The sequence below is a fragment of the Durio zibethinus genome, chromosome 22 (assembly GCF_047325235.1).
Source record: "Durio zibethinus cultivar Kanyao isolate XHJ-2024 chromosome 22, ASM4732523v1, whole genome shotgun sequence".
NCBI classification, from domain to species: Eukaryota; Viridiplantae; Streptophyta; class Magnoliopsida; order Malvales; family Malvaceae; genus Durio; species Durio zibethinus.
In genome coordinates, this window is record NC_143183.1 from 15,856,469 (window position 1) to 15,871,672 (window position 15,204).

General features: G+C 32.3%; 2 protein-coding genes across 14 annotated transcripts; both read left to right on the forward strand.

The window, feature by feature from the left end:
* The first annotated feature begins 231 nt into the window (after positions 1 to 231).
* LOC111307350 (VAN3-binding protein-like) lies at positions 232 to 3,840 on the forward strand. Of its 2 annotated transcripts, none has more exons than XM_022905358.2 (7): positions 232 to 619; positions 980 to 1,105; positions 1,837 to 2,275; positions 2,398 to 2,613; positions 2,915 to 2,964; positions 3,215 to 3,272; positions 3,444 to 3,840. In XM_022905358.2, exons 1-7 carry the CDS (start codon positions 293 to 295, stop codon positions 3,656 to 3,658), a joined length of 1,431 nt encoding a protein of 476 aa, XP_022761093.2. In that variant the 5' UTR covers positions 232 to 292; the 3' UTR covers positions 3,659 to 3,840. The 2 variants fall into 2 exon arrangements, with proteins under 2 accessions (XP_022761093.2, XP_022761091.2); XM_022905356.2 differs by having other exon boundaries at positions 233 to 619; positions 977 to 1,105.
* A 1,113-nt stretch (positions 3,841 to 4,953) lies between these two features.
* On the forward strand, positions 4,954 to 10,499 carry LOC111306659 (uncharacterized). Of its 12 annotated transcripts, none has more exons than XR_016332091.1 (5): positions 4,954 to 5,497; positions 7,105 to 7,356; positions 7,960 to 8,033; positions 9,893 to 9,987; positions 10,101 to 10,499. XR_016332091.1 is itself a non-coding variant. In XM_089751867.1 (4 exons), exons 2-4 carry the CDS (start codon positions 7,145 to 7,147, stop codon positions 10,313 to 10,315), a joined length of 312 nt encoding a protein of 103 aa, XP_089607993.1. In that variant the 5' UTR covers positions 4,954 to 5,497; positions 7,105 to 7,144; the 3' UTR covers positions 10,316 to 10,499. The 12 variants fall into 12 exon arrangements, 1 of the variants encoding a protein (XP_089607993.1); XR_016332085.1 differs by having other exon boundaries at positions 10,147 to 10,499; XR_016332088.1 differs by having other exon boundaries at positions 7,105 to 7,213; positions 10,147 to 10,499.
* The last annotated feature ends 4,705 nt before the right edge of the window (positions 10,500 to 15,204 follow it).

Below are 15,204 nucleotides of genomic sequence, written 5' to 3' on the forward strand. Positions count from 1 at the left end.
TTTCGAAATTTAAAAGTCTACAAACCAAATGACGCATCACCGATTAATTCCTGCCGTTGGATTTAAGTACCTGATCATCTAGCGCGTGACACCCAAGTCCCCTTCAAGGGTTCCAAAAACAGAAACCAAAAAAAGCCCATCTTTCCAATTTTATCCTTCATAGTTACTCAAAATTACAACTTTAAAGTCCCTCAATAAAAACTACGACCATTCCCCCAACACTTTTACGCTATATAAAACACAGCTCAGTTCCTTATCTCACAAAAAGTTTCCTTCCTACAAAGAAAAAAAAATGGAGAAACCAGTTGTGGAACCGTGGAGGCCTGAACCGGTGCCGTTGCGGTTCCGGCCACCGGAGATACCACGTGAACCCATGGAGTTCTTGTCACGTTCATGGAGTGTTTCGGCTTTGGAAGTTTCAAGGGCTTTAGCTCCTCCGTCTTCGCAAGCTGCTGGTTCTCATCAAATGTTTTTAGAAGGTTCTTCGAGTGGTAACGTTGTTATACAAGAAGACATAGCGGGTGAGCTTGAAGACAGTGGCATAGTTTCGGGCAACCCTTTCTCTTTTGCTTCTTCTGAAACTTCCCAGATGGTCATGGAGAGAATCATGTCACAGTCGGTAAGTGTAGCAGAACAACCCCCCATGTAAAGACGAGTTTTTTTTTTTTAAAGGTTTTGGTTTTTAGTTTTAACTTTTTTCTTTTCAGTTTTGTTTTGTTGTTTCTGAAGGGGTGTTTTTTAAAATGTTTCTCGTTTTGGTTTTCAACATCTGGGTACTTTTCATTTTCTCCGTTTTGGATTGTTCTGCTTCATTCAAACAAAATAAAGTTTTTTGCTTTGTTTTTTATAGGAACATTTATGGACTTGTGCAATAATTAAATCTTTCAATCTCTTAGAAGTTCCGTTTTCTTTGTTTCTTTTTTTTTCCCCTTTTAAATCTCTTGTTGAAGGTTTTCTGTTGTCTCCTTTGTGTTAGCAGCAAGAAGTATCTCCAAGAACATCAGGGAGGCTATCTCATAGCAGTGGACCATTAACTGGAGCTCAAAGCTGTGGTTCCTTGACAGATAGTCCTCCAGTTTCCCCTTCAGAGATTGATGATGTTAAGGTTTGTTTTAAGTTCTTAACTCATATAACTTCCCTTAAAACATGGTTGCATTCAATTAATAATTTGGTAAAATGAAATAAAACCAAAAGGAAAAAGCATTAGAGGAATTATTTTGTAGTTAAGTGTTTGTTTCTTGACACCTTTAGGCAAGAACAGAGCACGGATTGAGTTTCTGAGTCACTGACTCAGAAGCATAAATCTCAGGCTTTCTCTGTAACCAAAGCCCTCTTTTATTAATACATCCCAGACACAGAGACAGAGAGAAAAGAAAGTAAGAGTGTAACATATGGTTTTGCTTCACTTTCTTCGATGTAAAATAAATTGAAAAAAACATAAATGAATTTATGTTTTTTTTACTTTGTTGGAAAGAAAGCTCCTGCTTTCACTGGAGTGTTTCTACTTTGTTTAGTACTATATTTTTTCGGATTTCCAAAGTTGCCCTTGTTTGTTCTTTCAGTTTCTGTTCCAAAATATTCACTGTCCTTTTGGTAGGAAGTACGCGGGACTCGTCGGTCCCAAAGCCCAAAGCTATTTGTTAGCATTCACCAAATTGAAAGGTTTCATTTAATGGTCTAATAGTTTAATGGTAATGGACCCAAAGAAAACAACTCAGCCTTTCAATGGCGGTGGTTAGTTGTTATAATCTTAAGAGGATTTTTTTTTTTTGAATTTTTAATCCCAACTTAAGACAATGCACTCAAGGAATGACTGGCTCACATTTACCTTTGCAGCAATTTTGTCGGGGCAGTAATTCCCTCAACACGCAGTTCCGTACAACCACAACAGTTGCGGCTACCCCTGTTACAACTGCCGTGACAGGTGGTGGAAAGACGGTGGGACGATGGCTGAAGGACAGGAGGGAGAAGAAGAAAGAAGAAACACGGGCTCATAATGCTCAGCTGCATGCTGCTATCTCTGTTGCCGGGGTTGCGGCAGCTGTGGCAGCTATTGCGGCGGCCACTGCTGCCTCCTCGAGTGCTGGAAAGGATGAGCAGATGGCAAAGACCGATATGGCAGTGGCATCAGCTGCAGCCCTTGTTGCTGCGCAATGCGTGGAGGCAGCAGAAGCCTTGGGGGCTGAGCGAGAGCATTTGGCCTCCGTAATCAGCTCTGCAGTCAATGTCCGGTCCGCTGGAGGTATCATGACCTTAACTGCTGGGGCAGCAACAGGTACATAGAAATAATTCATCATCTAAGAAAATGAAATTTAGTTGTTAGAATGCATTTGTTTTTCATTTTCAAATGGAATGGTTGAATTAATTGTGGAAAATTGTTTCTGGGTGTTATGTCAGCATTAAGAGGAGCAGCCACCTTGAAGGCAAGGGCCCTGAAGGAAGTATGGAACATAGCAGCTGTTATTCCTGTGGATAAAGGTGGTGGCAATGGAAGCAATGGTAGCTCTAATGGTAGCTTTAGTGGGGAGCTTGTTCCGGAAGAGAATTTCTTGGGAATATGCAGTAGGGAATTGCTTGCTAGAGGTTGTGATCTTCTCAAGCGCACTCGAAAAGGTAATCTTCATTGATTCATGTCCCTGTTCTTTCCTCAGATTGTTGTTTGATTGTTTTGTACATTTAGTTTCATGCCTAGAAGCTGTTTATGGAAATGCATTCAAAATTAAATTGGCATAGGGAGAACAATTCTGTTTGATTTTTTCTGCTTGAGTTTGGTTCAAATTTGGCAGATGCTTGCCTTTATATGCAGGGTTTGAACGCATGTTATTCGATTTTTCCTACACTTTTTGTTTTAGTTAGCCATTTTTAGTTCCAAATGATGACAGCTTTAGCAAAACTATTGTTTTGTTTGTTTCAGGTGATCTTCATTGGAAGATTGTCTCTGTTTATATAAATAAAATGAACCAGGTATGGTTCTCTTGTTTCATAGTCATGTTTTGGAATTTGATATATTTTAATGGAAGATTAAATTGCTCAATTATTGGGGAATCAATTGTGCTTTAGATCATGTTATGAGTGTGAACCTTTGTAAAAAGCCCTGAACAAAAATAAAAAATCTAAAATTTAAAAAAGCCTTATGAGATAAATAGATCCGGCTGCTGTCCATTCTTCTTTGTTCACATTCTTTTTAACTCTTTTGAAACTTCTTTTTGTTCAGGTTATGTTGAAGATGAAGAGTAGACATGTTGCTGGGACCATTACAAAAAAGAAAAAGAGTTAGTGATTACTTTTGTCTTTCTCTAATAATGTGAAAATACTGAAATGGATGTATGGGTCTTTGTTCCATTTGGGGATTTGAGAAAGCTAGAGTCACTAAAGTAAAAGAAGATCAAAAGGGATTGTCTTTAATCTTTAACCTTCATCACTTTATGAATTCTTTTCTGCAGATGTGGTCTTGGAGGTGATTAAAGATATGCCGGCATGGCCCGGTCGCCACTTGCTTGAGGGTGGAGAGAATCGGAAATACTTCGGATTGAAGACAGTGATGCGCGGGGTTGTGGAGTTTGAGTGCAGGAACCAGAGAGAGTATGATATTTGGACTCAGGGTGTGTCAAGGCTCCTCTCCATTGCTGCAGAGAAGAACAATAGAAATAGAATTTGAAGCTTTGGGTACACGAGGGGAGAAATCTGACAGAAAGCGTAATTACATATTGGGGGGTTATAGGATCAAATGCCTCCATGATTTGATGAGGCTGTGATTTTTGTGTGTTTCCACTGTAAAAAAAAAAAAGTTGAAACTAAAGAAAATATTATCCAAATGGGATTGTGGGCTTTTGTTCTTTATTTTTGAACTGGAAAGAGTAAAGTGCTTCGAATCAAAGTACCCAAATCCATGTGATCCAAGTTCCATGATCTTTCACTGTTCAGCAAAGAAAACTGAGTATCTTGGACCGGGATGGTCAAAAGGAGAAGAAAGGAATCTCATTTTGGTGAAGGAATGATGATATTGGAGATGATAAAGACACCGCTGATTCTCTGTGCTTAGTATTTATATATTTGTTTTAGCTAAGCTCTTTGGTTTCGTCATTTTTTAAGAAGTTACCCTTTGGCTCTTAGATTTAGGTGTGTTACATATGGTGGGACAGATCTTCTTGATTTATAATATTTCATTTTAATATTATATTAACTAAAGTTAATCGAAGACTTTGGTGACTATTTTATTTGTCAGATTAATTGTCAGATGGATGCTGTAAATAATAACAGTCTCTGAGAAACCGTCTCAAATGATGCTTTTTCAGACTTGGATGAATCAAACATTCGGTTGAATTCAGGCTACATACAATATTTTAATTAAATTGTATAGTTGTTTGCTTTGTTAATGACAAATTGTTCTTTTTGGACTGATGAGAGTTTAGGAGCATGGGATGCTCCGATGAGTGACACTTTCTTCTCTATTTTTGGGGGACCACTACAATTCTGCCTTGTGTTTTCTGCCTCTATTTTTTCAGATTGTTTCAGACTTAAGTTGTGAACCATGCGCAATTTTCATCAATTCTCAATATTCCATAAAAAATTTTGCTTTTCAATGAGGGTGAGGGATTACTTTAAAAAAACCTTTATTTGCAGTAATAATTTTACTCATTGCAACAACATTATTAATTACACTCATATTTCAAATTAACTTTATTAAAAATTCTTCATACAATCAAGTTATTATTTTTGCACTCACATTATAATCTTCACAGCCAAAATCACCCCGAGACAAAAGGAAGGACACATGATTGAAACATGGGGAAGTATCTCAAGTTTTTGGTACTACTAACGGGGATAAAAAAAAATTTATAGGTATTAGAATTCAATTTTTAAATTTATTAAATATATTTTTTAAAAATAATTTTATAAATTAATTAAATTAAATTCGAATTTTTTTGGAAGTATAAGAGGGAACAAATTTCTTTTCACTTCACCGAGGCCCGAATTATCTCCCTCAAAGAGCACATACAGGGGACAAAGGATTTTCTTTGGATTAAGTAAAATTAATTAAAATGTATTTTGGGCCTGATTGTACAAGCCCAAATTATTATTAAAGAAAAAAAGAAAACCTAAATTATTTCGTCTTGTACAAGCCCAAATTATTCATTAGCGCCCCCACGTATTTTTTTTCTTCTTCTTCTTCTTTACCACTACCAGCCACTGCCCACTATTGTTTCACCGTTACCCACGTCAATGATTCTCCCTTTTTTTTTTTTTTTTCATTTGTAATTATCCATTTCTCTTACCAGCATATAGTATCCATATGCCGCGCCCATCTCCGTAGCGCGGCGGCCCACAGCCTGCACCTAGTCTCCCTTGCACCCCGATAAATTCAGCCTTAGACCAGCCTTCACGCCTGCACCGACTCCAGCACGCGACGCCCGTGTCAAGCCTGTGCCTTAGCGCCGCACGCTTGCTGCCTGCAGCCCCTCACCGTAGCACGCCCGCACCCTACACCCAACTACCGGTAAATTTCTTAGTTTTTTAATTATTTTTAGGAGATAACGCTAGTTTATATTTTTAGGTTTGGCGTAAATCATTTTGTGGGTTTCCTATGGTCGTTTGGTATTGTTGTGTGTTATATCGTTTTGAAATTTTTATTTTATTTTATTTTCGTTTTATTTTTAATTTATTGAATTTGAAAATATATTTAGATAAAACGTTTTTTTTTTTTAAGAAATGAGAAAAAAAAGCATATAAAAAATGTGATTAAAGTTTTTAGGTTCTTTGGTAATTAATAATATAATAATATTAATATAATAATGTCTTTAATATATTATTTATTAATATAATATTTATATAAAAAATATTATTTTATTAATATAATAATTATAGCGTTATTGTAGTGATTTAATTGTAATTCATGTGAACAGTATCCATGTGGCAATAGCGTCAAATTGTTTCCAAAAAACTGAAAACATTATTTTTTCTGATTTCAATAATTTTTAAAACTTTTAAAAACTTTATTTTCAGTTTTCAAAAATAATAAAAAAAAAAAAACAAAAAGAACGTATCAAACATATTTTTGTTTTCAAATTTCAAAAGACCCGAAAACGAAACCAGAAAACAGAAAAGGGAAACAAAACCAAACGACCCTTCAATTATATTATTTATTTTTATTTAATGGTTTCGTTGTCTCATTTTATTATTTTTGATGGCTGTCGTTTTATATTTCTATCTAATTGTATTATTGATCTGAATTCCATTGTGATTGTGTAAAGGAAATAATAATCGAATTTTATTAAATAATTGGTTTGATGATTTTTGTTCTATGCTGTTGTTGGGGTCATTTCCTTTGAAAATGTGTATTGAGAAGCCAATGGAATGGGATTTGGGAAGTTACTGGTGTATACCTTGATTAGATTCGGGTTCGGTTATGAGTTTAAATTCGGGTCAAGTAATCGAGGTCCTTTAAATTAGTCTGAGAGCCAAACTTTGATTTATTAATTGGTTATTTAAACGGTTTGGATGATTAACAAGTATTGTCAAAATTATTAGGGTAGGATTTAGTATGAACGTTTCAAAAAGTATCTGGGGTATTTGTAGGGTTTGGATAGTATGAAATATAATCGGGTTTGGGAATGGATACCTTAAAAATAGTTGGTACCCTATCCATTGCTATCTCTTCTATCTAGCCATTTTCAGTGAGCTTTCCTTCTTTTTTTTTTCCTTCCCAAAATCAGAAAACCCTTACTCATCTCTCTTGAAATCCCTCTCCCATCTCTCTTGGTTTTCCTTTCCTTCCCCAAGCCATCTCTTCTTCCCAAAATGGTTGCTGAGCTTATGAAGCACGGACATGGACACGGACACTGATACATAATACGAGTACGACACAATATGAACAAGACAACACGATAATTTCTAGAAAATGAGAACATGGATACGGCAGGACACGGCAATAAAAAATATTTTTTATATTGTAATCACCACTTAAAAATATATGGAAGATATTGGGCTGATTTTTAAAAGATATTTACCGTTGTGAAAAAAAACTGATGATAGACACAATAATAAAATAACATATGGTGTTATTCACACGAGAATTGTCTTTTTCTTCTTATTTGTTGTATCCAGCCAAGTTCGACACATATTTCGGCGTGTCTCAAGTGTTAAAATGTCAGACATGGATAAGACACGAGTATGTGGGGGGCTTCAGAAGTGTCCGTGCTTCATAGTTGCTGAGGTATGCTCACTGATTTTCAATGTTTTGGAAATACAGCTGATTTGCCTGAAAACCCAGCATCCTCTGCATCAATCCCTCTCTTCCTGGTGCCACTGCTGGTGGATCTTTTTGTCCCCTTCTCACCGTAGCTTTGCATCTTCAAAGTAATTACAATTCTTTGCTTTTTCCCTTAAATTTATTGCAGTCTCCACTCTTCCTCTTCAATGACAGGAATTGTGGCTGAACCGAGGACTGGTTCGCTGAATGTGCTTATTTTTATTACTTTTCTTGAGTTCAGTTGCTTTGTTTGTTAGATTCTTTTCTTTAGCTTGTTCTTGGATGTTTATAACCTGGTATATCAACCTGTTGGTAACTTTTATTTTACTTGTAGCAGCTATCATACTTTCTTTGGATGAATAAAAATCATTTATCCCTAAATATGTTTAATTTTTGTTTTAGCTGAGTAATTTAGGTTTTTATTTATGAGAAAGGGAAGTATAAAATTCTGGAACTGAACTTGGTGTCTCTCGATGATGATGCATTTCAAGTTATTTGAATTTTACAAAATTTAATAGTATCAGTTTCGATGCTTAAGGCCAAAATGACTGTTCAGGAATTTGTAGTTCAAATCAAAAGCAGTAATCAAAGAAAAAGTAAAGCATAAAAGCAGAAATCTTAAATTTGCTTCTGTTGCATTCTAAATTCTTTATGAGATCGGCAGAGATTGACGAATAACGGCAGAACCATTCTAAAACTATTGCCTGCAGTATAATGAGTGTCTTTCGTCATCCTTGGAAGCCCCGCCAATAGAACCTGTCTCCGCTTTGTTCCATTTCCACAGGTAAAGTTGTGGCTGCCCCTCAATTTTTTTTTTCAATGAGAACTTGTAAACATGTTTACCAAATTGCCTTTTTTTTTTCCTCAAAATCCAGTCACCTGGTACAATCTGCCATAAACAAACATATGGCTGAAGTCATTCCCTTGACCAGCAGCCATGTTAAATCTACAAATCACCTTCGGACAGGCATTTTATCATCCATGCTATTCTTTAAATCTTAAAAAGGGCTTTCATTACTATTACAAAAATTAGTCTCCTTGAATCAACAAAATTCGTAAAGTATTTTACTTTCTCAGATTTGCCGGTACTTAGATCTCAGAGATTGCTTTTCTTGCATGAGCTTTTTAAGATCCACGTTATTGATTGCCCTTTTTTTTTCTGTTTGAGCTTGTTAAGATTCATGTTAGTAATCATTATCATATGTACCATGAACAATTGAAATAATTTCTATTTTACTATTTATAGAGAAGTCGTAGATTAATCTTTGAATGAAATACTAATAGTTTTCCTTGTTTTCACCTCCCCATTATTTCTAGTTTAATATTAAATGTATTCTTAAGAATATCTGCTGGTAGAATTGTGATCTTTTCACCTCCCCATTGTTTGTTCACTTCTTATTCTGATTGTTTTTAGAACTTAAATATCTATTGTTAATTTATTGGTTTATAATGTGGTAAGTACAATTTTTTACTTGTTTAATTAGCAAATGTTTTCTTGATCACTTAGTCTTAACTTGTTAGTAGACTTAAGTTTGTAACTATTATTAGTGTAATACTTAGTTTTATTGAGTTTATTAGAGTCTTATTTGTTATTATTGAGTTAATTTGCTTTTCTGGCAGGTCTTGAGTTGGTTGCATGAGTTGGATTGTATTTGTTTAGAGTTAGCACAAAGACACTAGTAAATGTTAGGTTTGCATAAGTAATTAGGTTTTCCAAGAAAAATGCTTTCAAAGTAAAACACCTATATTCCCGGTCCACATATCATGGCAGTTTTTAAATGCTGGTAATTCAGGGAAAAATGCAATCAAGTGTAGCAGCATTTTTGTTGCAAATGCCGTTGAATTTCTCGACAGAGAAAGCCGGTACTTTCGCACTAAACTAAATAAAAAACACCATGGAAGACCCTATTGATATACATCTGTCTGTATGTATTTATATCGAAATACTTAATTAACTATATAATGAAAACAAGGGGAAGAAGTTAGCAATTGGAAAAAAAGGGTTTTTGAGACTGACGAATCAAATAACTTGCTTATTTTCATGAAAAAGTAAGTTTTAATATATTGAGAAAGTGGTTGAAATTTTTTTTTCTGATTTATTCTTTCATAGAGTTATTTGGCTATGTATTGTTTCTGATGTTTGCTACTTTGTTGATGTAGATCTCACTTGGAGAAGGACTTGGATTAACGATTTTATTGTAGGCCATTGTTAAATTCTTACTTCTAATAGGGATTTCAGTAGTGCTTTTGAGTTGAGAAGGATCTCTAAGTCTAATCAAGCGGCTCTTGTAATTTGCGAGCCTAGCTTGAGTTGAGCTTCAAACCTCAAGGTTAAAGTCAGAGTTGAGCTTGAGCATGGCAAAAGATCAACTCGATCTGGCATGATTACACCGTTATTATCACTTTCACAATATCAAATTTAACATCTTGATTCCTATGAGTTATAAGTATAAGCAATAGAATATTCAAAAGCTTAGCAAGGTTTTTTATTATTCATACTGTTTGATTTATTGCAGCCGTCTGTGTACTTGGTACTGATTAGGCTAGGAATATAAGTGGCAAAATTCTAGAAATAAAGGTGCTTTTTGTTTTATTTATATATATATATATATATATATATATGATTTGTTTTTATATTTGCAGGATCTAGCCATCCAGCAGACACTGCTTGTGCGCTGTGTTACCGATATAAATTATAGTCAATTATTCACATCTCTGTTACCCTTGAGGATGAAGATGTATGTGCTTCCCTTCTTACTTTTTAGTTTTTTGTTGCTTTAAGTTTAATGCTTAGCTACTTCAGTCAATTTGTTGCCCACTTTCTTTTCATTGTTCCCCATTTCTTTTGCAGCGATGTTTTTATTTTAAGAAGTGTAAGAAGGTTGAGTCTTTTGCAGAAAAGAAGCTAATGCTGGTGCACTTACCAATTTCGAAGTGTTGGACTTTCTACGATCTAGAGGGGCTTCAAAGGATCTGACAAGAGTTATTGTTCCAATAGCTCCATCTGAATTCAAGGTTGAATTTTTGTACTGGTTTTCTTTTGTATTCATGTTCCTATGGTATTAGAAGTGTGAAACGGAATCTATTGCTCAGTTTTCTTCTTATATTCCCGGTTTATGATTATTTGTTGGAGAGTGCTGCTTGCAATCAAACAAAAGAACATGTCAATGAGTTATTCGAAAGTTGTAAAAATTAGAAACTTGCAAGAGCCAAGGTGCTTAATACCATCAATCTGAGACCATTTGCTTTAGTTGAAATCGACCCGGTAAAATTTTTCTTTTCAGTGTTTCTGTTGTAGTGAGATATTGCTTGAGCACCATAATGTTATACGTGTCATCCATGGCCATTCCTGTTTTTATTGCTAAGGTGGCATTGACCAGGATACACTGTTTTTCAACTCTTATGCTAACAGTATGACATCTCATGGCATTTCCTTGATCGGTTCATTTTTTCATGCCAAATAGTGATGGACATTGGAGCATAATATAATTGCTTTGCAGAAGAGAAAGAGTTTATTTTACATAGCTATATTTATTTGTCAAAGAACTGTCTTTTTTGGCACCTTTTTTTTTTTAAACTTAAATTTGGTCTTTTTGTCTTCCTAGATAATAGAGCAGTCTGATTCCTTGATTTTACAAAAAATTGTCAATATTTTTGCTATATCCATTTTAATATTACAAGTCTATTGGAATTTTTCAAAGAGAGATTTATCTAAACCTATCAAATATGAAAAATTCAAAAATTGATGGGTAGATATTTTGAAAAAATTAATGAGAATTTGGAACAGCTTAACCAAGCATTAAGGAAGTTCTTATCAACTAATCAATGACAGTTCTAAACAAAAATATCTATGATGGACAAAGTAAAAACATTGGATTGTGAAATAATAAAATCTCAATATCTTTAAGTTTCTACCTTTAACCTATGGGCAAAGAATTTTCATTCAAAAATCCTACGATGGAGCAAGTTTGCTACCCACTGAATAATAAACATTGGATCTTTTGGAACATTTATTAAAAAACAAAAGATAGACTATCTTTAACATTTATTATTTCAATACCAAGAAGGATGGATCATTTGGAACAAAATTATGATCAGTTCTCTACAATCATTCCACTCGAATAATGAAAAACTAATATATCTTAATAATATTCAAGAAGGTTAAGTCAGCCTGCAAGGTTAGCATCAACATTTATTATATCAATACCAAGAATGATGGACTATTTGAAACAAAATCAAGACCAATTCTCAATAATCATTCCACTTGGATGATGAAGAACTAATAAATCTTGATAATATTAAAAAAGGTTAAGCCAGCCTACAAGGTCAACATCAACCTACAAAGCAATAAAGAATCTATAAAGCAATGGCTTTTTTTTATTAAAGAAAATAACTTTGACAAATTCAATCAGAGTAACTATCATCAATTAAAAACTCAACTAAGGTTAAATTAAAAATTTTTGTTACAAAAATGATAGATATCCTTGGTAAGGGACATGCCTCCACTACCCATTCTTTTTTAGCCTTCATTTATAATCTTTTCTTGGTAACCGTTACTACTCTATTCTTTTTTTTCTCTTTTATTGGATCAGAGTTTTGTAACAATATAGTTTTTGAAGTTCTTATTGTAACCTATTATTGTGAGTATTTCTTTGCTTTTACATAAATTCTGCTTATTGGTTTATGTTTTAAAACTCATATATCTATTTATTATCTTTTTGTTGGTTCTTATTGTAAGCATTTTGTCTTGGATTTCTGAGATTTTAATGGTAAACAAACAGTTTTAGGTGACAGGAATATGAACCAAGAAGTAAAAAATTGTATTTGCCCATAAACTCTTTATAATCATAGTTTGCATATAAAATCTCAATTAGAACATCATATACCTACACTAAGTAGTAGTATTAATGGTTTAGTAATTTATTAGCTTATTTCTTTAAGCGTTTTTTTGCTAAAGTTGAAATATTAGAATAAAAAATAAACAATATGAACCAAAAAATAGAAATTATAGACACTAGTAAAAGTGATACCAATGACTTTAAACCCTTATATTATGGTAATACTAGACGTACACTCACTTATGATAATCCATCATTATCTCAATCACAATTCTCTAAATAAGATAAATTAGATTTTAAATCTTATAAAACTGTTATAGAACATCTTAAGTTATGGAAAAGGCAACTATTCCTAAAGAAAGGATTGAATATTTGCATATGATTAAAAAACTTTACGAAACTCATAAATAACTCTTCAAAAAATTCAATTATCACTATATGCTTTATGATACTGCTGATGAAAGTAATACTGATAGTGATAATCAAACAGATAAAATTCTAGCTACTAATCCGATAGTCAAGGAAGAAACTACTGTTATAGAATTCTTTTCATTTGAAGAAATAGAAAAAGAAGAACATACACCTACACCTATAGGGATAGAATAACAAAAAGTTGATAAAAAAAAAAAAAGAAAGGTAGGTGAAGTTTTTAATCTAGACATTGATAATCATCTTATATTTTCAAAAATGAGTAACTAGGATTTGTTTGAACAATAATCAAATAAAAAAGAAACAAAACAAATAGGTCATGAACCAGTCTTTCAGAGTATGTATATAGAATCTTTTAACAAAAGAAAGGTTGTATCCGGAGGAACATATTTAGATTTATCCAAAGTACCTATATCTGATTATGAAAAAATTATAAAAGATTAGGCACAGCTTATGTCAATTCTAGTAACAGGCTATAAGGATACATGGATAAAAGAAAATTTTTTAAATTATTTTTATGAAACATGGCAAGGTGATGTTCTATAATTTTTACAAAAATAGAAAAATTTTGAAGAAAGAAAAGTCCAAAAAGTGATACTCCTTAATAAGATTACAATAATCTCAGATATTTTAAAAAATCTAACTACAATGCTTAAAAACGAGTATTGTGGAAGGATAGATGAAGTCGATCTTAACGGTGAAGCTCAATTCATCTTGTCTAAAATAAAACTTTGCAATATTAGAAATATAAAAAAATTTTCAAAAAAAAAATATATATTAGTAAATACCAAAAGTTGGATGAACAACATTTAAAGTTTCGGAAAGAACAATATTTTCATAAACCTTTCTTAACATGGGATGAATTATGTTTACAAAATTATCCCACATATTTAAAATTGCATAAGCCAGTTAATAATGATTTAGTTTATGTTGATACTTTAGGTAATAGAATATATTTTGCTCAAAAGCAAATAGTTGAATATTGTCTTAAACAAAAAGCTTCTAAACAAGTCAAAAGCAAACTTAATGATAAACAATGCATTAAAATTTTAGATCAAGAATTTGAATTTGATTGAAATAATAAAACCAAAGTTTATTACAAACATCTTAGAAAACAAAAACATTATAAAATGGAAACTCAAAACTAAGATTGCTAAAAACAAAAAATTTGTTAAAAAAAAATTCTAACAAAAAGTTTAAATGCAAATGTTTTATTTGCGAAGAAGAATGTCATATAGCACCACAATGTCTTATTAAAGGTAAGAGTGCTAAAAAAGTTATAAAAACTCTAGAAGATCATGAGTTAGAGATTTGTTTTGGTGAATAATTATCCGAAGATGAAATCATTTATCAATTGGTTTCTAAAATAGATTCAGGTCCTAAAGAAAAATTTATTTTTATAATGAATTTTGCTTCCCTTTTAGAAGTTAATACAACCTAAAAAATTTCTACAATAGAACAATAACAAATTACTGGTCTTAGAGATGTATTAGGACAAGATCATAATTTTTTTGATGAGCAAATTACTCACATGCAGTCTATCAAAAAAGATGAAATATATAAAATTTTATTTTTTTACAAAATTTCAACTTTGGGTGCAATGTCACATTGAAAAAGTCAATGGAGACACAATAACAAATGATTCTAAACAAAAATAATAAAAATATCCCTTTTTACAAAAAAAGAAATCAAAAAATTTAAATAAAAATATCTTGAAGTTAGATATATACATATATGGATCATCATGATTACTATAAAATCTCTTTTAATATATGGTAAAGATATATCAATTTAGCTCTTTTACTTGATAAAAAGTTTAATAATCCTGTTAAAAACAATAATTAGTGGTATCCAATCAAATTTAATATCAAAAGCTATTTGGTTTAAAATAAAATAAAATAATTTTATTTTTATTAATTATCCATTAATAAAAGATTGTTTTAGATTACGAATTATGACTAAACATTTGTATTTTAGAGAAGTAGCTCATGATCTATTTATAAATTAAATTATCATCTATAAATTGACTAATCAAGCCACTACCTCCATTAAAGAAATTGATTCAAAGATTATAAAAATCTTTGAACCAAGATTCTTCAATTAAAAAATTAAACCAAAATTAATGAACTTAAGAGTTTTATCCATTTCAATAAATTGGCTTTTAGAAAGAATAACAAAAAAAGATCTACAAATATTTGAGTCAAAATTTTAAAATTTTTTAAATAAAAAAAACTTTTATTTAAAAAATTTCAGTAAAATATATTAATAAAAATATAATTTTACCTTCATCTTCTTTAATACCGTCAAGTATGGATGATAATTGAATTAAAAGTATAAATAAAAAAATCAAGGTGAAAATAACCCAACAGAAGAAAAATCGACATTTAATTAAAATTCTATTTTCTTTTGTCAGCCAGCTCATATTATTATTCTGATTAAACCCCCCTTTACCATTTCTAATGAGCTATGTCCGTTGAATATCAGGAAACGAGGAGAGTGAACAAAGAAGTTGGTTACGAAGAAAGAGCACTCCAAAAATAATTCTACCCGGCACCTAGAGTCAAGTCCACCAGCATCGCCACCAACTGCTGTCAAATCAAACATCACTTCCAAATGTCAATCTTTTCTTTCTGGTTCTGAAAATAGCCATAGTTGGTGAAGCTGGTGACTTATCACTGGTGAAGGAGA